At 42.4% G+C, this 24,122-nt stretch overlaps 2 protein-coding genes across 28 annotated transcripts in view; one reads left to right on the forward strand and one right to left on the reverse strand.

Annotated features, from left to right (window-relative positions):
• Window positions 1-921: 921 nt before the first annotated feature.
• UQCC5 (ubiquinol-cytochrome c reductase complex assembly factor 5) lies at window positions 922-4,230 on the forward strand. Its single transcript, XM_082414564.1, has 2 exons — window positions 922-1,324; window positions 4,126-4,230. Exons 1-2 carry the CDS (start codon window positions 1,174-1,176, stop codon window positions 4,215-4,217), a joined length of 243 nt encoding a protein of 80 aa, XP_082270690.1. The 5' UTR covers window positions 922-1,173; the 3' UTR covers window positions 4,218-4,230.
• Window positions 4,231-8,341: 4,111 nt separating this feature from the next.
• Window positions 8,342-24,122, reverse strand: part of PBRM1 (polybromo 1) — a 107,566-nt gene continuing 91,785 nt past the window's right edge. For 11 of the 27 annotated variants that reach the window (XM_082414431.1, XM_082414413.1, XM_082414412.1 and 8 more), the window contains 6 exons: window positions 23,442-23,643; window positions 19,955-20,119; window positions 16,413-16,568; window positions 13,272-13,342; window positions 12,944-13,160; window positions 8,342-11,196 (listed from right to left, as the gene is read on the reverse strand). In XM_082414431.1, coding sequence (XP_082270557.1) covers window positions 11,024-11,196; window positions 12,944-13,160; window positions 13,272-13,342; window positions 16,413-16,568; window positions 19,955-20,119; window positions 23,442-23,643 — 984 coding nt within the window. In that variant the 3' untranslated portion in view covers window positions 8,342-11,023. The remainder of the gene's footprint in view (window positions 11,197-12,943; window positions 13,161-13,271; window positions 13,343-16,412; window positions 16,569-19,954; window positions 20,120-23,441; window positions 23,644-24,122) is intronic. The other 16 variants (XM_082414414.1, XM_082414409.1, XM_082414425.1 and 13 more) reach the window with 3 other exon arrangements.

Below are 24,122 nucleotides of genomic sequence, written 5' to 3' on the forward strand. Positions count from 1 at the left end.
GGCTGAGGACCTACAGTGTGCCAGCCCCTGGGCCAAGTGCTGGCGCAGGATGGAGGCCATAGATGGGCCCGTGGGAGGGCGGCTGCCCTCCCCACTCCCAGGGCCCCAGTGGGCTAAGTGTGCGCTGGGGGCTTGGCCATATGTAAGCCTCGTCTGGGCGGGAGATGGGTGCTCTGTGGTGTCCAGCCTGCAGAGCCACCAAGAGAAGCCAGAGTGAGCGCCAAGCCAGCTGTGTGTGCGTGGTTGGGTGGGGTTGGCCCCGGGAGAAGGCAGGTTATCCAGGCAGCAGCTTGGGCCTGGCAGCTCAGCGGCGGACCCTACTACCCTTTTCAGAGGCGCTGCTTGATCTCTCTTCTCTCTTTTTGTATATTTTGTGTCCACATTACCAAACTCTCTTATTGGTTCTAAGTTTTCATTTGACTTTCTTAGATGGTCTAATAGTCCGGGAATAACGGAAAGTGCCCCATACAGGATAGCTTTTCTTACTTTTATGGTTGTTTGTCTCAGATGCTTACTTAGACTTTTCTTGTGATAATGATAAAGTTAGCTTTCAACAATGCACCTCAAATCCTGTTATTTTTAGAAGCCTAGGCATCAGTCTCGATCTCGAAATAAATGAAAGGCGTTGGGTAATTGCATTTTAGAGCATGGTGCACTACCCGTTTAGTAGTCCATCATAGAGGGTCATCACTTCTACTAGGACTTTAAGAAAAAAGATGGCGGTGGCAGAGTAGGGGGCGCGGCCGCCAACTCTGAATACCAGCTTGCACAGGGGAGGCCGGGAGGCGGGGCCGGACCGACGCCACGTGGGAGGCCCCGCCCCTTGGCCCGCCCTGCCTCTGGAGCAGAGAAGTCTGCGCCAGCTGGTCTAGGCCTCACAGAGCACGCGCACTCCGCCGCGTTCTGATTGGCGGACCCACGCAGCCCGCCGCACTCAGATTGGTGGAGCCGCTCCACATTCTGGGTCCCGACCTCATCGCTGCTCTTTACCGGTTCCGCTCCTCACCTCCTTGGAGGTGGCCCAGGATCGGGATCGCACGGCCACTTGGCCGCCGGACTCAGCAAGGACGGGCAGGACGGCTTCGGCTTCATCCGGGAGCTCCAGTTCAGGGGCTGGGACAGCACCCGTCGCTCTTCGTTCCGCCGTACCCTTCTCCACGACAGCGGTCCGGCATGTTTTCCAGGGCCCAGGTGAGGCGGGTTCTGCAGCGGGTGCCCGGGAAGCAGCGACTCGGCGTCTACAGGTTCCTGCCCTTCTTTTTTGTCCTGGGAGGAACGATGGAATGGATCATGATTAAAGTGCGCGTGGGCCAGGAGACCTTCTGTAAGTGGGGGTGCAGCAGCCTCTGTTTCATTTCAGGCAGGCGGCAGGCGGCGAGGGAGCCGTTTTCCTGGGGGCTATTCTCAGCTTGTAGACCTCTCATTCCGCTCAGCGCTGAGCTGCTTTTACCCTGGTCAGAAGGGCGAGTGCGGTTCCCTTCGCTGGGCGGTGGAGATCCGCCTGGGCTCTCCTGTAAGCGGGGCGACAAAGGCACATTGGTATCCAATCTTGAGACCTTCCCTGCACTTTGAGAGGAGGGCACGTGACTCCACTCAGGACGCCCTCCTTTCAAGCCTGCCCTTCGGCCATGCCGGTGACACTGTTCGGGCCTAAGGAATAGACTTCTCACAGCACCTAGAAGCGGGGGTTCCGCTTGGACAGGAAGCTCCTAACTGGCCAGTCCAAACCCTAGAGGGAACTGGTTGGCCCGGCTTAGCTAAATACTACTGTCTTTACTGGCCAGAGTCATTGGTACCAATGCCCAGCACTACAAAAAGTGTGTCTGGCATTGCTTTGCTGAGCACTAGCCTGGACAGGCTAGTTCCTCTTCCAGGAAGACTTCCCTAACCCCTAGGCCCTTTCTGCTTTCTCCCTCTCCAGAAACACAATCACTTGTGAATCGCCAATCCTCATTTAAAAAAAAAAAAAGTGCTTTCTAAAGATATTTAATCCTTCTGTGTTCACCCATTCCTTCATATTTAATGAGCACTGATGAGAGGATATAAGGCAGAGGGCCCCCACACCAGAAGAGCACTAATGGGAGAGATAGATCATACAGTTACTATTAAGTGTGATCACTGCTGTGGGGGGAAAGTTGGGGGAGCATGGGAGTCCTGGGTGGGGCACCTGAATTGGACTAGGTGGTGCAGGGAAGGCTTTCGGGAGGAGTTACCATGTCAGGTAGGATCCGAAGATTGAGTAGGTGTCAGCCAGATGAGGGAAACGTTTATGGACTTGAAAGTGTCTTCTGCCAGTGGTAAGAGCAAACCTTGGGGCCTTGGTGTGAAAGTATGCCACTGTGTTTGAGGGACTGAAGCAGGTGAGCAGAGTGAGGGATGACGTGGTTAGAAAGGTGCCTGGGCAGGGCCACAAAGGGACTGGAGAATCAACAATGTATCCCAAAGGACTGAAGAGTTTTAAGCAGCAGCTGGTGAACGTATGTGGAGAATGCTTTCTTGTGGAGGGCGGATTGACAGGAACACTTAGGCTGTGTGGTTGTCCAGGTTTGAGATGGTGGCCTGGACTAGGGTGAGATGGCAAGAAGTGGGTGGAGTTGAGAGACACCCCAGAGGTAGTACTGACAAGGGCTTGGTGATTGAGTGGACTCAGGAAATGAGGAGTGGAGGCTTCTGGTAGGGCAGCTGGGGCAGGGAAACACAGGCAGGACAGTCCTGGGCTCCATTTTGGACCTGCTGAGGGGGGAGATGGTTATACAGAACTGAAGCTCAGAAGGCAGATCTGGGCCTCAGATCTAGGTTTGTGGGTCATTCACAAGCTGATTGTGATGAAAGTCAGAGTTTAAACCCCAACATTTTAAGGGTGACTGAGAGTGACCAGAGAGGCAAGAAGGGAAACAAGACGGGCTTGTTATCACAGAAGACAGGAGGTTCAGGAAGTTCAACTAAGTGAATGGGAGGTAAGCCCCCTCTCCCTTACCAGGAGAGACTTGAAATATGCAAATACTGATCAGGAAAGAGAGGGTGGAGAGAGGCTGAAGATACCTTGGCCCTTGAGAAGGTGGGAGAGGATGGGACCAGAGCAGGGTAAGGAGTAGCCCTTGGAAGTCAGCTGGAAGAGTTCTTTACTGATGACTTTTCTGTGCGAAGAAAGAGTTCATGGCCATTTCGGGGTGGGTAAAGTAGGGTCAGGGCCGTGGCTGAAGAAACAGGACTGCCAGGCATCACAGTGGACCCAGTTAGATGCAACAGTTGGGCCCACAGTGCAAAGCAAGCAGAGTGAGGCATGGAAAAGGAAGTAAGTTGGATTAATCTGTAGTTTGGGTTTTGAAGGTGTATCAAGAAGTTGATATTGATGAGAGGGAATTTCAGCTGATCTGGGCAGGAAGAGAGAACAAGGGCCTGAGGAAGTGGAGGTCTAAGGACAGAAAGGCTGCTAGAAAGGTAGTAGAGGTTGTGGTCAGAGCAGAATGAACTCATTGCTTCAGAGGAACACTGCAAGCAGATGGCAGAAGTTGAGAAGTAAGGAAGATGAAGGGGGCTGGTGCTTCATCTCTGTTGGGGGTGGTGTTGCCTGGGAAGATGGCACAGGACAGGGTCAAGGAACCTGAGCTAGATGCCAGCATTTTCAGAGACTGAAGGGGAGTGATGGACAGCAGGTGCCAGTGCAGGGAAGATGGTGGCAAATGGCATAGGCCCCAGAGGAAGAAGGTGGAGAATCAGTAGTCTGGAAAAGCAGCAGCTGAGAACAAGGAGACTGCCCTCATCTCCCAGCCCTCAGTTCCTGGGTATGGCAGAGGGAGCAGCAGAGAGCTATAGGGCTAGAAGTGCCTCTGCGGGGCCAGTTAAGAAGGGTGATTTCAGAGAGAAGTGAAATTGCTAAGGGCTGTGCTGGGACATGACACTATCTTTGAAGACACTGACTCTGACCCTGCTATTGATATTGAGAGCTCCTTTAACATAGTCCTCACTTAAATCAAATCTTGTTTTAAGTTTATTCTGGTATTGAGTTAAGCCTTAATGTTGAGATTCAGGTGACAGATCTAGACTATTGGTTAAATTACTCAGATATGTATTTTTAATTCCTTAGTCTCCTGAAAATCTAAATAAAATCTTTGTTTGATACAGACGATGTCTACCGTAGAAAAGCCTCAGAAAGGCAGTATCAGAGAAGGCTGGAAGATGCATCAGAGACTGAACTTCAGCAGTCAATAAAGTGAATATGAAACTTTACTACTGGTTTCAACTCCTTTAAAAATGTACTTTTCGGGTCTCTTGTTCTTACATAGAACTGCCTTTACAAAGAATTTTTATAGTTTTCCTGTCTCTGCTTGAATACTTCCCAAGTCACTGATGGACAGCACTTGTGGGAAAATTATTTCCTACTAAAACACACCTACCCATTGAATCTAGTCCATGAAATATTTCTTAAACAATTCAAGGATCAAATCAGGATGCTTTTCAGTGTAGCCTGAATTGTTTGTGAAGTCCTTTGTTTTAGGCAACAAGGGATAACCTTATTTAGTTTTTTGCAGAATTCAGACTTACTATGAATAAAAGTTAGTTATCTACTGTAGGATCATTTAAACGAGGATGATTATGAAGATTACATTTCTGCTAGCTACCAATTTGTAAACATTTTGTTAGAATGTGACCACACGTTACTCATGTTAAGTGCTCTTGTGAACACAGACAACCCCTTACCTTGCTTGGCTCCACTAACATACAAGGGCTGGACCTCCATGAGGACTGGGGAGCAACACGTTTCACTCCCCTCTGAGATGAAGATGTTGCTTTCATCTAGCTGCTAAAGATAAAGACACTGCTCCTTCCCAAAGAAAGTGAATCTTCACAGCATAAAGCAACCATAGACTTGAGCTAAATCAGAGGCTCAATCTATAGGGAGAGATTTTCCAATCTGATCCAGAATAAGTTTGGATCAGTTGGTAGAAAAAGCAAAGGCATCTTTCCATGTTTGGATAACCATATCCAACATCTTTTCAAACAAGAAAATATATACATATTAAGGAAGACTAAGTTTCAAAATAGTTTCTAACTATTGCTCATGAATAAAGAAGCAGATGCTTAAGGCCACAGGGTATCCTCAAGTTAATGATCTCTGCCACAAATAAATTGTTCAAAGGGATTTTTTTTTTCTAATTTAAGTCAGTCCATTTATGTTAGAACCAATCCAGTATAAATAAGGAGCCACTGACTACTCAGATCTCATTAAAGCACTAATGAGTCACTGCTCAGAGGTAGCTTGAGTATGAAGACCAGTGATGACCAACAGCACCAGGGAGAGGAAGGTAGTTCTCATGTGCGCTTTTGTTACCTCAAGCATTCCTGGTGACCCTAAACCTCATAGTTACTTTTAGTGACTAGACTGCTGCATAGTGAATTTAAATTGTGGCCTTAACTCCCATTTGTTCCCCCAACCCCCGTTTTAGAAGTTTAATATTTTGTACATATGTAAAGAGCATATGTAACATACATACCTTTTACAAAGAATAGTTGTAAATGCTAATAAAACCATCAGCTAACTTCTGTGTCTGCTGTGGTTTCCTTCCCTGGCCTATCCCGCTGCCTCCATCTCAGGGAGAATCTCTAGTCTGAAATTTGTGCTAAACTTCCCTAGAGTTTTCTTCATCTTTCTAAAATATATGTATTGGAGTGCCAATTTATTTAAGACAACGAAGCTTTGAAGATGACACAACAATGTCTGACTTTAAGGCAAGCAGACTAGCAAAGCAATTGTATTAAATTGAAGATACTTTCAAAGCATATTAATTTGGATGCTACAGAACTAATTTTTGTTAACCAAGGTGCAAGCTTTTTAACTTTGCCTCAATTTTTTAACAGTTCTACTAAGGAATATGACTCTATCCCACTTATCAGACACTAGGATTATTTAAGGGAACTTCAATAATTTAAAGAGCAATGCTCTCATATGCTGCTTACAGAACTGCAGTGCCCCCTACTGTGAACTACAAGGCAAACAATTTAATAACTTGCATTTCAAAAACCACAATACTTTAGAATGACAAAAATCTAATTAGCATTTATTGCTAGAAGTCTACCTCCATTGGGGTGTTAGACAAAGAACGTGGGCTTTGGAGCTTCATTTTATCATCTGAATGGATACGGAAAGTATTCGGTTGACCAAAAAGTTCATTCGGTTTTTCCCATAAGATGGCTCCAGTAGCGCTTAGTTGTCTTTAACTTCATTTGAAACAATTTTGTTAGACTGTATTATGACAGGTCTCATATCAGGATGCATTAAAAAAAAAAATCAAAATTGGTGAATTTTTGTGCAGCCATTTTAATATTGAAGATGGAAGCAACATTTTCCACGTATTATGCTTTATTATTTCTTTTTTACATAAATTTTTAAAATTTTTGGCTGCGTTGGGTCTTTGTTGCTGCGCGTGGGCTTTCTCTGTGGACAGCGGGGGCTACTCTTTGTTGCGATGTGAGGGCTTCTCCTTGCAGTGGCTTCTCTTGTTGCAGAACACGGGCTCTAGGTGCGTGGACTTCAGTAGCTGTGGCTCATGGGCTCTAGAGCACAGGCTCAGTAGTTGTGGTGCACGGGCTTAGTTGCCCCGAGGCATGTGGGATCTTCCCAGAGCAGGGATAGAACCCGTGTCCCCTGCATTGGCAAGTGGATTCCCAACCACTGCGCCACCAGGGAAATCCCTATGCTTTATTATTTCAAGAAAAGTAAAAACGCAACTGAAACACATAAAAAGATTTGTGCAGTGTGTGGAGAAGGTGCTGTGACTGATCGAACATGTCAAAAGCGGTTAGCGAAGTTTTGTGCTGGAGATTTCCCGCTGGACAACGCTCCACGGTCAGGTAGACCTACTGAAGTTGATAGTGATCAAATCGAGACACTGAGAACAATCAACGTTATACCATGCGTGAGACAGCTGACATACTCAAAAATATCCAAATCAAGCATTGAAAATCACCGCTTGGTTATGTTAATTGCTTTGATGTTTGGGTTCCATAATTTAAGTGAAAAAAGCCTTCTTGACTGTATTTCCGCATGCAATTCTCTACTTAGACGTAACGAGAATGTTCTATTTTTTTTAAAAATTTATTTATTTATTTTTGGCTGCTTTGGGTCTTCGTTGCTGCACGCAGGCTTTCTCTAGTTGCAGCGTGCGGGCTTCTCATTGCAGTGGCTTCTCTTGTTGCAGAGCACGGGCTCTAGGCATGTGGGCTTCAGTAGTTGTGGCACGTGGGCTCTAGAGCTCAGGCTGAGTAGTTCTGGCGCACGGGCTTGGCTGCTCCGCGGCATGTGGGATCTTCCCGGACCAGGGCTCGAACCCGTGTCCCCTGCATTGGCAGGCGGATTCTTAACCACTGCGCCACCAGGGAAGCCAGAACGTTCTATTTTTAAAACAAATTGTGAGAGGCGATGAAAAGTGGATACTGTACAATAATGTGGAACGGAAAAGATCGTGGGGCAAGCTAAATGAACCACCACCAACCAACCAAAGGCCGGTCTTCATCCAAAGAAAGTGATGTTGTAACTACTGCTCCCAGTTAGACCAACTGAAAGCAGCACTCGACGAAAAGCATCCAGAATTAGTCAACAGAAAACGCATCATCTTCCATCAGGATAATGCAAGACCGCACATTTCGATGACCAGGCAAAAAACTGTTACAGCTTGCTGGGAAATTCTAATTCATCCGTCGTATTCACCAGATATTGCACCTGCGTATTTCCATTTATTTCGGTCTTTACAAAATTCTCTTCATGGAAAAAATGTCAATTCTCTGGAAGACTGTAAAAGGCACCTGGAACAGTTCTTTGCTCAAAAAGTGATATTAGAGGAAAACGGTTGATTTTACCAACACCTTCTATTAAAAGTGAGGTCATGTCTTAAGAGATTATAAGCATGATAAAAACATACCCGGGCCACTTGTCTCTTCTGGCCATACACAGCTATTTGAAATGGATTACACTGATTTATGATATAGGACATGCTTGCCTTACCTTCCACCATCAGTAACAACTCCCTCTGCAATTTGAACTTCAACCTGCATTTCTGCCCATGCTGAGGACATGTTAGGAATCCTTGACTGCCAGTCTGAGAGGCTTGGCATGGGCATGTCAGGCTGCAGTGTGACTACATTCGGCTTCTGTGTTAATGCAGCCTAAGCCTTGGATCAGGGTCTGGACACTGACTTTTGCCTCTACCCAAGGAGCTCTCTTCCTTTAAATTGGCAGCCATATCCCTGTCAACATAAAATCAAGGCCTGCAGGAATTAAACCTACTTGAAACTAACATCTGACACAAGCTTTAACAGAACAACCAAACCTGGTTAATCCAAATCACTTTGCAAACTCCATTTTTATTTGGATTAAAAAGCTTTAGATGAACAAACATATGATACATACATATTATAAGACTAGTTATCACTTAAACCTCTTTCGATACAGAAATTAGAATAAACCAAGTTTTAATCAAGTCTGAAAATGTTTAAGTTCAAAAGTCAACAACACCAATTTGGAGATTTTACACAAAGAAGAGTCCCCTCTTAATTCTTCCTCATAGGAAGAAAAGGGTGGGTTCAAAAACAAAGCAATTCAAGGCCTTTTAAATCAGTTGGCTGACATACTATTTTAAACCTATAGGTCTTTTTCCACACATAAACAAAATTCTTTTCCACATGAACTTACATTTTGAAAACATTTAGGCCATTATACTTTCTAAGCCATATCACTACAGTTCCTAAAACTCATGAAAAACAAGATGTAGAGTTCACATGTACCTTTTAAAGTCAGGGCTTTTTTTTTTTTTTTCTTTTTCTTTTCTTTTTTGGAAGATGGCTGACCTCAAATCTTATATCCTAAAATATTAATTGACATTCTCCAAGTTAATATACAGAAAGACATGATTCTAAAATAAATACATAGAGCTTTTTTTCTTTTTTAATTAGGGCCTGCCTAATGGCCCCCTGGCCCGGCTCTGCACTGCCTTAGGGAAGCCCCTGGCTGGATCTATGGTTCCTACAGCACCTCCAGACACTGAGAAGGAGCCTGGAGGAGGAGTGCTCTGGCTTCTAATGCCCCACATAGACCACAGTGAAGAGTTTTTAGAGTCTTCCCAAAGAAGTCTCTTCCAGACCTTAAAAAGGGAAATAAGATGGGTGCATGAAATAAATAAATAACTTAACCAAAATTAAATTTCAGGTTCTTTGGTGTAATTCAAGGATGTCTAGAAATAAAATAATCTGATTGTATTATACAGTCCATGATGATTCAATGGCCCAAATAACCAAGAACTGAAGATTTCTTTATCTGATTCAGTTTAACAATAAGATACGATATACTACTGCAAAACATTTTTTAAAATTCAGAACTGTTTAAATAACTTGATGCAAATTGAGATCCAGTGGTTGACTTATAGGCATTTAAGTTATAAGGACCTCCTGTAATTAAAGTATCTAGATACAAGAGACTTTTTTCCATTCTAAACTCTTCCTTCCCCATGATTTAGTAAGAATGGTAAATATCCAGGTATTGATTCATACCAGATTAAAAGAAAAAAAGTATCTTCTGAGAGTCACTCTCAATTTACAAACAGCAGTGGAAGCTCCACCACAATGGCAACCACCTCGTTACAATAAAGCAGGTTTCAAAAACACTGAGTGAAATACTGTTCCATGTTTGATGCTTTCCACCTGTCTAAGCATTATATACTGCCTCCATATGTTTTTTTCCAGAGTCATATATGAGAGACAGGGTCATCAAACCTAAGTGTTTGGGATCTGTAATGGTCTTTTTAGTGAGCATTTTCTTAAATTATGATTTCCTTCTCCTGAAATTCAAAAGCACAAGCTGAATTTTAAAATTATTTTATAAAGTCTTAAATTTCTGGTTGAGAATTACAACCCTGAAACTTAGGAGAAAAAGAAAAAAAAAAGCCAGATCTGATGAGGAAATAAAGAATACTAAAACATACTTGCATATGCAGGCAATCCAGCCTTTTACAATTATGCTTCCGACACAGCCCATATCTGGTTAATGCACTCCCTTCCCTAAGTTAGGTTAGGTGTTATGTTTAAAAATAAATCACCTCCAGCACACCTCAATACTTTCTTCAAGATGAACTTCAATGATTTGCAATATAAGAGATTTAAAGTTTTAAATCACCTAACATGTATAGGCATAAATTGTGAATTCATTACAAAAAGATCAAAAGTACCCTTAAACTTACCTGCCAAGACTAAATATAATTCAGGGTTGTGCACATGTTCTGCAAAAATAACTGACACCATAGATGTCTAACTCAGCACAAGAAAAAGTGCTTTCTCCCTCCAGGTGTCCGGGAGCTGCATTAGCTGCAGAAGAGTGCACAGTGCTGACTTCAGATCTCTGAGTTACTAGAGCAAATGTGCCGTGTCTGCCAAACATCTACAATCCAGCTAACAACCTTTCACTCTACCTGGAAGAAACAGTTCTTGCAAAAGTGGCTTAAGATATTTAGGCACGTGAAACAGACACAAGGACACTCCCCTCTCTAAGATGTAAACTAGGGCCAACTTCACATTTCATTGACAACTTAAACTAATCTGTAAACTCTTTTGTGTGTGTGTTTTTTTTTCATTTTGTTTGTTATTTTAAAAAAACAAAAACAAAAAACCAACCAAAAAAAACAAGAAACAAAAACCCCAAGCCAAGACAAAAAACCTTTGATGGTTTCAGCTCTATGGCAACAAGTAAAAAGATAAAACTCCAAGTCTAAATACAACCAATTATGAAACTGGTTTTAAACGAAGGAAACATATGCAAAAAAAAGTCTTTGTGTATTTGATAAAGTCAACTTAATATAACAAAAACAAATTGAAATAGCTTATTAAAAGTGTCCTTATATAAAAATGGCCTTGTGATGTACAATAAAATGCAATAAAAATTATCATCCTTTGTTCCTCCCCCCACCCCCAGTAACTAAAATGGCTACTGTTCCACAAAACTCTTTATACTTCTATAAAAGAATCGTAATTGATGTGATTAAAGGTTTTCTAGATTGTATGCTTGGCGAATGTTGAGGGTGTCTCGGAGCATCAGATCCCGAAGGCGCCAGAGGGCGTCTGCCATGGTGGTGTGGGCCCCTTTACTTTTCAGCCAGTGAGAGGGGAGTCGGCTCTCCTGTTCTTTTGACAAATGGACGTCGCGTCTTCGAGCTGAAAATTAAAGTGCAGACAGAGAAATACAAGTATCAGTCCTAAGGTCTGATAGATTTATTAAAACATGAAACATTATTTATTGAATATTATGAATTTTAACTCTGCAGAATATTTCCAAGCAAATTTCTTATATTGTTTTATTAGGCATCTTGGTTTTTAGAAAACTATTTTACTTAGGTATGAGACTACCTAGCCAAGGGTGTCTCGTTTTACACTTTGCAGTTTAGAAATTATCTCATGTCTTTTTTTTTTTTTAATTAATTAATTAATTAATTTATTTTTGGCTGCATTGGGTCTTCGTTGCTGTGTGCGGGCTTTCTCTAGTTGCGGTGAGCGGGGGCTACTCTTTGTTGCGGTGCGCGCGCTTCTCATTGCGGTGGCTTCTCTTGTTGTGGAGCATGGGCTCTAGGCACGCAGGCTTCAGTAGTTGTGGCTCGCAGGCTCAGCAGTTGTGGCTCACGGGCTCTGGAGCACAGGCTCAGTAGTTGTGGCGCACGGGCTTAGCTGCACTGCAGCATGTGGGATCTTCCCAGATCAGCGCTCGAACCCGTGTCCCCTGCATTGGCAGGTGGATTCTTAACCACTGTGCCACCAGGGAAGTCCTAGAAATTATCTAATTTCTAACAATTACTTCACAAAACAGCTGCACAAGATAACATAATTGCTAGAATGGGAACATAAAAGTTGTACGAACACCTAAAAGATATGATCGTTAATATTTAATAGTTACTCCAATATTAACAAAAATTCCTAAAAAGGTAAGCGTGAAGAAAGGGAAAACCACCTACTACTCTTAAAGGAACCAAATGATCAAATCTGGCGTAGAAATGAAAAATGAACAGAAACTTCCAAATTTCTTTCCAGAAACTAGGCAAGTTATTTTAGTAAGTACTGAAAATATGCTGAGCCTGCTGAACTAAATGAATAAACTTGATAGGTTCACAGAAACATGTCTTCCATTATTTTTCTTTTTTAAAAATTGAGGTGAAATAATTTTTAATTTACCCAAATCCACCTATGCTATGCCCAAATGCCTGAAAAATAACTGAAAAAATTCAGAATATACTTAAGAAGATGGCATAGATATTTATGACAAAACTAAGCTTTGAAACTCAGCAAAAAAACATTTTCAGTGTGTAATGTCAATATACAAAGAAGCTCCAAACCCTTCTACTAAATATACAATTTAAGGCATACCTCAGGTTTGGTTCCAGATCACCACAATAAAGTGAGTTGCATGAATTTTTTGGTTATGTTTACACTATACTGTAGTCTAATGTATGCAATATAGCATCATGTCTAAAAGAACAATGTATGTACCTTAATTAAAAAAGACTACACTGCTAAAAAAAATATTAACCATCATCTGAGCCCTCAGCAAGTCGTAATCTTTTTATAATGGTAACATCAAAGATTGTTGATCACAGATCACCAAAACAAATATAATAATAATGAAAAAGTTTGAAATATTGTGAAAATTACCAAAATGTGACACAGAAACACGAAGCGAGCACATGCTATTGTAAAAATGGTGCCGATAGACTTGCTTGACACATTGCCACAAACCTTCAATTTGTAAAAAATGCAGTATCTGAGAAGAGTAACGAAGCAAAGTGCAATAAAACAAGGTATGCCTGTATAAGAATAATGGATATTTATCCTATGATGTAATAGGTCCATAGCAGCGAGAGGACTTTGATAAAGCATGGATTTCGAAAGGCTTCTTGAGAAGGACTCTCCTTACCTGCTAGGGTCTGGTCCCACTTGCTAATGCTGTTGGACTCAGCACTGAGTCCTTCAATATATTTTAGGTAGGCCTCTGAGTGGAGAAGCCGTTGAGTCTTCGGTGGGGGAGCCACAAACATGGGTGTTGTTGGCTGCTGTATGACAGGGGGGCCGGGTGGATGTGGGCCAGGATATGGAGGTGGTGCCTGCTGCCCTGGAGGCCCCAAAACACCTACCTGAAAGAGCACAGACACATGGTAAGGGAAAAAAAATACTCAGCGCATGCTCTGAGAAAGAGGGTAACTTGAATTCTGTTGAGTCCTAGAAGATCCAACTTGGAGGCTCACCTGCTGTCCATATGGACTTCCACCTGCTGCTGGAGTCCCTACCATAGGGGCCACTCCTTGGTTCATCACACCTATAATTCAGAATTACAGGCACAATTAGAGGCTCTGGGTTGAGAAAAATGAAAAACTACTGTCTGATAAGAAAGGCCATTTATAATGCAAGCCTATGATCTCTGCCCTGAGTCTTTGTGGATAGGAACCCTAAGCACCCAAAACAGGAGGTAGCATTCATATAGAAAATTCATGTTCTTTTGTTTTCTAGGTACTTTAAATACAAAGCTAGGACAATTTGTCAGATGTACATTAATTATTCATGGCTTAGTAATAATTTGAACCCTGCATAAAATTCTAGTATTTCCCTAGGTAAGCTACAGTCAGAATACAACTATATTTTCAAGGTATTTTTCTTTTGACAACACAGTTTCCTGCAACTGAAGCCCGTGTTTAATTTCAGCAGTAATGGCATTGCAACCAGGCTCAGCTGTATGCAATGTGTTAGGACAGCAGGGACATAAGGGCAGAGGTTTGTGCAAGCGCACATTAAATGACCTTTGTGGAGGCTGGAGGCACATTCTTGCTGTCCTCTCACAGGCCACCAGCACCTCTGGTTCTAACTGGAGTCACTAATGTTGGCAGAGAGGGGCCATTGCCATTTGATAGACCAGCACTTTGAAAAGGGATCATCTGCAAACAGAGGAGCCTTGGTGCTATCACTTCAAATGCAAAATGACAAAGGGAAAGAGAAAGATTCCATGGTCCTACTATATTTGGACTTTGTATAAACTTCCCTTGGTGACTCCTCACAAGCAATTTCTGTCACACAAGCAAGTTCTGTCTCATAGGTCCTAGTTGATAATAACATGATGTCTTAAATTTAGCATCTGGGGCTATTTTAATCTCAGGACCATCCATTTCCTAGTCTCATAAAACAGAGCAATAGGTAAGGGACCCAGTTCATTAAAAACTAACAAACTACAATCAAAACCCTGGTGAGCTACTGCTTAAACCTTAAACAAGTCCAGCTGGCTGCACAGAAGGATCAACAGGAGCTAACTTCATATTCTATAGTTTCTCTGGATTCAAAATGTTGGTATTTTAACCAGGCAGAACCAACCCACTATTCTAAGGTTCAGAATTGCTAAATACCACTTCCAAGAAGTATTAGATGTTTGTAAGAGAGAAAATACTAAGTGAAAACAAGCTTTCTGTTTACAAAGCAGGGATTTTTATATTCCAAGAACCCAGAAGGGTACTTGAATCATAAGAATAGGATCTTAGTGATTATTTGTGAGTGAGTGAAGAGGTTGCGGTGGGTAAGTTGCTGCTCCAGCAACATATTATTAACCCCTGTCCCCCTAGGACACTCACCCACCTTAGATTTCACAACACAGTGGGCCTCCATGAGGTGCCTGTGTCAATCTCTGCAGGGCAGCACAAACAAATCAGCAACCAACCCCCTATGTGTCCTCTGTTTACAAATGCCATGCCAGGGGGCAGCTGGTGAGAATGCGGGCTGAGTCACCAGAGGAGCTCACTGAATCTCCCTCTCCTCAAAGCCTGATCAGACGTGTGTGTGTAGACACTAAGGGGGTTCTTCCCTGTCTCCTTATCATCAGGTGTGTTGTGCTTCCTTCAAATGCATTTAGAATCTGAAAAAGGGGCAAAGGGAGACATCTGCCTCCCAATACCCACCAAAAGACCAGTTACCTAGAGGGTACTGGCCTTCGGTATGACTCCCGCTGAGTAGCACACGCACCTGGGAGTTAACTCCAGCTTAGTCTCACTGCTCAGTCAGATACTCTTGCCAAGGGGAGAGGGCACAGAATTAAGGACAACTCCACCTGCCACAGGAGCACACCCATTTTATGACTGACACTTGCTGCAACAGCAACTCACACACAGTCCACCACTTCCATAATGAAGCACCCACGCCCACGAACATTTCCTCCTCTGGGTGTGTCTGGATCAAACACTTCTGTGGAGTTATGGCCATTCTCTAAGCAACACTCACATCACAAAGAGTGTTACTGGAGACTCTAGGCCAAGCCACCAGGTTCGCTCACCCTACACACTGCTGGGTTCGCTCACCCTACACACTGCTGGGCACACCCTCTGAAGCTTTGTTTGGAACTCTTTATAGCCACGGGATTGGTAGATCCAATGCTGTTGTAAGCAAATCTAAGGGTTTCTACATTTTGTCATCTGGGCCAGGCCTTTAGCTAATATTTTGGATAATGGATCAAATGCTATTCCAAGTCATCTTAAGGTCACATTCCCTCCAAATAGATACCTAAGGGTCAGTTTTTTTGCATATGATGGCAATTAATATGGGAACTTGTGATTTTCCTTTCATAATAATCTTTCAAATTTGCTAATTAATTGTAAAGGAAAACTGTACCTATTTCTGGGCTCCATTTACATGTTTCTATATGACATAACTTCTGAGCTTCTGTTGACAAACAAACCAGTGTCTCCAGGTAGCAGGGTGGGCTATGCTGTTCTTTAAATGTTATGTCATGCTTCTTCGGGGACTCAGATATAGAAAACTCGTTCAGGGCAAATTCGCTCTCTCCCTCCTTTCTGTTCCTAGAAGGACTGACTGAAGGATTTCTAAAGAGTTCTACATTAGCGACTCTGTAATTCCCTTAGAGGGGAGGGGCTGTTTGAAAAGCAAAAGATGGAGCAGGGACTCTACACAGAAGACCCTTCGAGATAAGAATTGAACCAGAAGAAGAAATGTACTCAGGAGCAAAAAGTGCTTTTTATATCAACTGGCAGTTTGGGAAACCTCATTCACTGATAAAGAGAGCACGGCATGACCTCCTAGGCTGTGTTTGGCTTTCTGAGCACGTGTCAAATTGTTTGAGTGATTTTAGAGTACACCTCCTGCCCCTTGATCTGCTGAGTCTAGTTTCTGTCATGTGTCCTGTGCTGCTGCTAGGCAGCCAGGTGCTCAAGGGCACAGGTGCTGAGCCACCTGCTCAACACACAGGACAGGTCCTGCTGCTGACATCCCTGGGATTCTCAGTGAGGGAAGGCCTGCCCACATGGGCAGCAGGTACCTCCTGGAACAAATGGCTGAAGGAGGAAAAAGAGAATATGAAGATGAGATTAATGAGTGAATGAGGATGAAGTTCTTACCCGGTGGTGGTATGCCCGGGAGGCCGGGCACACCTGGCGGAAGATGGTGGGGTGGAGGCCCCCCAGGGTGAAGTGGCTGCATGCTGCCCATGCTAACAAGGCCATCAACTGGGCCCTGCAAAGGTGGAAGGCCTGGCGGATAGCCACCCATCATGCCTTGAAGGACACAACAAATTTCAGACATGCATCATTAACATGCAACATGAACTAAGTAATAACAACCCCCCCCATGCACTACTAATGAATAAAGCACCCTTAGTACTGCATGATATAACGGCAATTAGTGCAATTATTTTGTGCAATAATGAACAAAATATAAAGTTACAAATATGAAATACATTTCTGGATGAATTAGTACTTAGTACATTATTATTTGTAGTTATTTCCCTGTGATAAATATGCTGCATGTTTTCAGTTAAATAATAATAAAGAGGAGTTCCAGTAACAGCCTTCCCAAGGTCTTGATTATTGCAAGGTGTTCAAACAGAGACCCGTTCTGCCTACTGCGATTCTACTGAAGAGTATAAACCCCATCATTCCACTATGCCCACACTCATATGCCTATCACGGGTACACATGAGGGGAAACTGGAATGGAGGAGAATGAGGCGCACAGCCCTGATCACAAAGCATGGTTCTCCAGCATGGGGGAGGCAGCAAGACTTTTTCAAGACTTCTATGTCCATTCCTCCTCCCTTTTAGCCCCACCACTGCTGGTAAGAATGGATCATGCTTGAGCTTGAGCTGGGGAACAGCTAAGAGTCATCACAATGAATGATGTTTCATCTTTAGATCTCAAAACATGATAAAATAAAGATAAAACCTAACTCCCCACCCCCACCCTGGCTGCCAGCCAACCTAAGCCCAGTTCACTCAGTAGCCTGCACGCAGATCTTAGGAGGAATGGCTGGAGAATCAGGCTCTGTTGACATGAGAAAAGGCCAATTGTCATCATTGTCCCCAAGCGCACAAATGTCCTCACAAAGACCTTCAGTTAACAGGGAACATTTTAAATGAGGTAGAGAATTTCTGTGAACAGAGGTTTTTATTCCTTTATTTTCAAAGTGCATCTTCACAACACAAAATACTTTCTGCTGGCTAGGGAAGAATTTCACAGAAGTATTTTTGGCAAAAAGAGTGAAAGGAAGAAGATAATTTCAAAATGTCAAAGATTCACCTATCAAAAGAACTTTAAAGCCATATGACATTTTTTTAAGCAAGAAAAACAACCTGATTTTTCTGGGATTTGAAATGATCACAATGAACAAAACACAAGGCTCCCCGCGGAATGCAATCACCTTTGGTCACAGCTTCTTGCACAAAGGGAGGGGTTGAGGAATTGGTGTGAAACCTCCTTTTTATATAATACTCTTTGTAGAGGGGTTCTGGAAACAGTGGAAGACTCCCGGTTCTAAGAATTTTACTCTTTGACTTTCCCTGAAGAATTGTTTGAAAAGTATTTATTTATAAAAGTTTAGTCTTTTCAAGCTATAAAATTACTCAGAGTTCTGAGATTGATTCAGCTTGCCTCATTGGTCATATCTAAGCTAAGAAACTTACAATTACACAAACCAATAAAACAAATTTTAAATAATAATACCTCTGTACATAAAATACGATTATCAGTTTCATTTTCTTAAAATGAGAGTTCAGAGAGTAAAACTACTTTTGAACAGACACCATCATCTTAAACATGAGGAGATCCAATGCTACCAAACTGTCTTTTAACCATACCACCAGACAGAGCTTTTAAGGGTAAGTAGGTGGGAATTCAAGAATGTTAGGAGGCTTTGCTTTCAATTACAAAAGCCCATCTGAACGCAGCCTTCACGGGCTGTGGTTGAAGAAATTATTAAGAATAGAAAGACATGACACTTGTCTTCATTAAACTGTACTTTGGCATTTATTATCCCAGTCACATGTGTTCAAATGAGCTTCAATGCTTGTAAGCAAAGCTGGTCTCAGACAGCAACAAGGCTAAGACTTAGGCCCTATGCAACCTGTAAACCCATAAGAAATCACCCTCTTAAGCTGCAAAGTCCCCATTGTGGACCAAAGACTGGTTACTGTAGAGAATGCTTGCCCTGCACTCCCACAGCCCAGAAGTCTGGGCAGCAAAAGCTTTAATAATGGAGCAGGGGCTTTCTGGAAGGGGGCCATCCTCCTCACCCATCAGAGCTCTGTGATGTTATTCCCCAACAGGGAGCTAAAATGCTGCAGCTGCTGTTTTTCAATGTTTTTAGCTGTTTGAATTCGTTTTGTTAATGTGTCCCTGGGCTTTTTAGTCAAGGGCACAGTGCTATAATATCACACATCAAATAGAACAAAAGACAATGTCAATGAGGGAATTCTAACTTTCAAAGTCCCCATGTTCAAGGTCTGATTTCTAAAAACCTCTGGCACCCCATTAACCAAAATGGGCCATGGAATAGAGCAGGCGATTATGAGATTTGTTAGATCAACATCAGTTACACTGAAAGTACTGAAAGCCATGATTCAGATGTGCTTTGGCGAGTGCAACTGCTGAGTTCAGCGATAGTGCATTTGAGAACTTGCCATCACAAAAGGTAGGAGCAACAATGGAAAAGTTATCCTATGCTACTCTGCCTTAAAAAGCAAAAAAAAAAAAACAAAAAAAAACAAAAAGCGAAAACAAAAACAGCATCCCAATGAGCCTGTCTTGAGCAACACTATCTTGGACTCCCTGCAAAAAGAGGTCAGACTGCTTGCTTAAGAAGAAACACAGCTTGAATGGACCTCACCAGGCTTAGAAAGATCACGAAGGAGGGACCCGAGAAGTGGTCTGCAGGCTTCTCACTGGAGACACATCAGACAAGAATATTCAAGAACAGCCAAATTTGCTATGGCTACCAGAACCAGAGACAACACACACAAGCAAACCACATTCATCTTTTCTTTTCTTTTTTTAAAAATATGTGACTGGGATACTAACAGAAAATGCAGTTTAATGTAATTAAATAGAAAAGCATTACAGAGTGGGCACAATGAATTGATTAAGGACTTTGTATTCTACTTAGCAGTCATGCACATTGGTGACCAAGAAAGGATTTACAATTCATTGTCAAAAATCCTTTTAAATGGTCAGTCTTTTAAGGATGGCTGCAGCAGAACAAGGCAAACTGAATACTGGAATGAGATGGGAAAATCATCACCACCTAAAGACTAGTTTTGTGTTTTCTGTTGGGAGTCCCTCCAGAACAGAATTCAGGGTCTGTTTATATTTTCTGCTGTAGAACTCTATCAAGAGCAGTCTACGGTGGAGAATATCGCCAGACCATGCCCACAGCCAGGGAAGAGCTGCTCCCTACCAATTCCCAGGATTGGGCCCAGGGCCCATTTCTGGGGCAGAGGGGAGGCATTGCCCATAAGGGAAAGGCGATATAGGGACAACATGGATGACTTCAAACTTTGAATCTGTCATGAGAAAAGCCTAGAGACTGTGGCTTACTCCTTGTTGGAGGAAAAAAAAAAATGAAGGAATTTCTTAAAGTGGAAAAAAATGGTCTTAGCTCCTGTTTTTACCTGCAACAGGTGTCAACTGCTGATTGAGCATCCCCATTGGTGTTGGTGGTGGCACCACCCCCATGAGAGCCCCCACAGGGGTGCCTGCTCGGGGAGAAGCACTCGGCTGCTGTTGCTGTGCTGCTCGCTCTCTCTCCTGCTGCTCAGCAACTTTAGCTGCCCGCTCTGTAAAGGCATTTCAGATTTTCAATTCTGTTTTTAACCCAGGAATTCAAAATACCATCCATTGCATTCAACAGGACTAGTAAAAACACAGGCAACAGTTCTGTCTCAATGGAAGGAACAGTAGATGACTAGTCTCAACACAGGAGGAGTCGGGCCGATTTCACTTGGTAACCTAGAGTCCAGCTTTCCTATCCCATCTTGAGAACTGGTCTGCAAAGATTTCAAGAATGTTAAGACTGCAACACACATTCAGAAAGCACAGATTTTATTTAAAAACGTCACCAGCATAACCAACGTGGTTAATCTCACAAGGCACCCTGAAGATGAGAAGCGCTACCATTATTCTAGTATTAATAGCATTACAAATTATTTATAATTTCAACATGAAGCAATTCCATGGCCCATTGTAATTTTTGGCACAACTGTTACTTACTATATTTTCCTGATTCCTGGCACCCAATTTTACTAAGATTTGAGGACTCTTGTCATTAGTGTCATGAGGTTTAGCAGCTGAAGAAAATTAACTCTGTAAGGGAAAAGTAGCTTACTGCCTCCTCCACAAGGTTTTAGGGAAAATAAACGCTAATTTGTACATTCTAATGAAGCAAAGAGGTCATGTTTAATAAACCCCAAGGGAAAAAAATGCATGATACTCCAGGCTACAGTCATCAGAAGCAGGGAATAATATATATACGCATATGAAGCAATGGACAATGTACTGACAGAACCAGGTTTCCTGAAGCTGAGTTCAATACTGACCATAAATCATACTAAATCAGCAAAAGTTCCAGAATTCATACTTATTTCATCCAAATGCAATAGGAGCATTAGCTTGTGCCAGTTCTGGGCTGTGGAACATCCCTGCTACACCCCTCACTCCTTTGAGCTACTCCTTCTGCTTCTCCATAGCCAGTAGCCCCAACAATCACATTCCCAGTCTTTTTGGGAGCTAGCAGGCTGGACCCTTACTAGAGAACTCTAGAAATGTGCATTCCCAAAGCTCCCACAATACAGGGTTTATTTTGCTTCACCGTTCATAAACAGGAACTCCTCTCCACTCTTCACATGGGCAAACTGAGACTGGAGACAGGTAGTGACCTGTCCAAGGATACAGAGAGAACCAGCAACCTGCGGCCCTGATTCCTGGTATCAAACTCCAACTGCCACACATTAACCCTCCAACAAGGAATTCAAAAGGCTACTGCTGGCTGATCTAAGGAAGGGGAAAACAGCTCAAGGTCACATGGCTTTAAAGAGCATCAAGAAGCAACGGCTCCAGTCCTCCTTTGGGTGAGAATGTGAAAGTCAACCAAGTCAAAGTTTCCTCGGCTGCGACAGTGTTACCTGCAGAGACTTGTCATCACTCACTACACTGTCCCAGTTTACAGATCCTCTGTACAATGAGCATGAGGGACAAAGGCCATTTTAACAACCTATTTCCTTGAACTAGCAGTAAAAAAAACACTGATGACCTAGACTCCCACATTAAGTTCTCATATTTTCATCACGCAAGTGACACAGTAAAATGGGAGAGCAAAAAAATGAAGTTGAAAAAACAAAATTTCAGGCCTGTGGAAGGAATATTGGACTGGCTACCTGTTAGTTCTTTTTGGGCTGTCTTAGAAAAGAGAATTATTAAATGAAGTCAGCCAAACTCCAAACTTTGGGTTTTGAATTCAATGGGTCTGAACATCAAAAGTTCAGATTTTGTGTCTCAGGCAGACACTGCTGAGTCATATAGCTCCTCTCACTAAGTTCTCACTGAATTTCAGATTCTCCTTTGAATTTGGAAGGATTTCCCAGAAGCCATCATTTCTCCTTCTCTTCAGTTCTGCTCCAGCATTTTTACTTTTACATCATCTCCAGACACATTCCTCGCTCTTGTTCACACTCTGAATAACTAGCCATGCAGTACTGGCTTCATTTGTCCTGGACCAGGCTTTACAGCCATGTGAGCTTCATTTCTAACACTTCTCCAACTGAGTGATATATCTGGTCTTAACTTCCACTAAGGTTAGAAATACCAAAGCTCTCCAAAGTTCTAGGTTCTTATAGAACTGACTATGGTTTCTCAAAGAATGTTCTGTGAAATATTAGTTCTTCGGGATATTAGCAGATATTACATGAATACTTGATCAAGTTTCAGAAAATGCCAGGTGAACAAAATAGGTTATTTACTATAGGTTTAAAGACTTTCATATGGCAATATGCACTGTTAAGTTTCCAAGAGAGAAAGTTTTTGGAGTGCTTCTCAAACTGGTTTTGCCACAAATGTTTTCTGAATGAACATCTTGTAGGACTAGGGTTCTGCACAAGATCCTTGGGGAAGCCTGTCAGATAATTTTATAATAATAAATCAGCTGTAATAAATGAAAGGAGTAAACTAGTTTTTTAAAAAAAGGAGTTTCTTTGGAAACTCCATAAACTGTAATAAAGGAGGCAGCCTTGATAATTAATTTGTTTATGCTTGCTGGATTTGGACCTGGCCAAGAAGAGTAATAGTGATCACTATGGTCAATCGAGAGAGGGCTTTAAACTGGCAAAATGAAGCATTATATACAATTCCAAATGGAAAAAAGTACAGCTCTAAGGGCAACAGTCCTGCCTAATCTAATGTTTATTACTCATTTCTTTATTAAAGTCATGCCTGATATTAAAAAACAAAAAACCAAAAATCTCTCTTAAGTATTTGTCCTTAATGGCTAAGAACCACCAAATCCTTGAATGATAGCTCATAGCCCCAAATGATTTAATTATAGAGTAAAAGGAAAATGAAGGCAGTTGAGCTTTATCAAAGAGAACCCAAGTACCTTAAAAGTAGCTATGAATGCAGCACAGGCCAGGACTGGCCTAGGAAACCAAGCGCTTCAGCCAAGCCTCAGCCTGGAGTTTATACATATGGCTTATCGAGAGCCGTAATAGAAGATCACTGATTTTGAAAGCCCCATTTCAGATGAATTTTAACCAAAATTATATTTAACATCCTTGTACAATCATTCCCCAGCTCAACACATGTGTGCTTACAGGACTTAATGAAAGAAAAAAAATCATGCAATTTTTAATAGCTAAATATTTGTTTGAGAAATTTGGGGGTAAAAAAAAAACCACACCAGGACCAGAGGCCAAGTCAGAGGCAGCACTTCCTCAGTCAGGACAAGGCTGACACTTAAACTGCTGGATGGGAGCCATTTGAGACAGTCCCCAACACAAAGTTCACGTGCAAGTGGTAAGAACAAGAGATTCAACCTGTCTATGCACGTGCATTGCTGAAAACACCCCCTTGCTTAGAAAGCTCAGACAGTTGTGCCTACGCTCTATTTACCTTCATATTCTGCTTTCTTGGCTGTCTCAAGGTTTCTCCATTCTGTCCCCACCAGTCGGCTGAGCTCCCCAAAAGAGTAGTCTGGGTGCTGGGCCTTAATCACAGCTCTCATCTCACTGCTGAACAGGATGTAGCCACTCATGTTGATTTTCCGTTTGGAGCCTTCCTTCTTTGCACTGCCTTTGGCAGACTTTGGGGTAGACTGTAAGACAGAAAGCGCTTATAGTGCATCAGAACATTGCATCTGGTCAATTGCTAAAGGATTCTGGAAGCCAGGAACATGCGACTCAACAGCTACTGTTTTGTAGACATGTTCAGTTTCTAGCTGGCCATTTTCGTGTTCAAAACACAGCTCTTCCTTGCCTCTTACCATATAAGAAAAATGAAAGTTTCACTGAATTCCATGACTGCAATCTATAATAGTGACCTCACAATCAAGTCTTCAGAAAACTCTAAATGAAAAAAAAATACCAATAGGGATCACCTTAACCAAAAGATGAGGTCCTAAAGAAAGAGAGACTAAAAAGATACAAGCAATAAAAGATAGAGTAACAGAATGATGCAGTTCCTTATTGCTTTCCTTCAATACAAGGCAAGAAGAGCTTTCTAACTAAACCTGCCACTAAAACCAGCTGTCTATGAAATTAAAAAAAAAAAGATATTAAATTTTAAGTTATTAGT

This window comes from Balaenoptera physalus, assembly GCF_965194825.1.
Source record: "Balaenoptera physalus genome assembly, chromosome: 11".
NCBI classification, from domain to species: Eukaryota; Metazoa; Chordata; class Mammalia; order Artiodactyla; family Balaenopteridae; genus Balaenoptera; species Balaenoptera physalus.

Excerpts from the sequence above, each read along its gene's own strand:
- UQCC5 (XM_082414564.1), top strand. The coding sequence starts at position 1,174 with ATGTTTTCCAGGGCCCAGGTGAGGCGGGTTCTGCAGCGGGTGCCCGGG. Across the intron at positions 1,325-4,125 it reads CGTGGGCCAGGAGACCTTCT|ACGATGTCTACCGTAGAAAA; the intron begins GTAAGTGGGGGT and ends TGTTTGATACAG.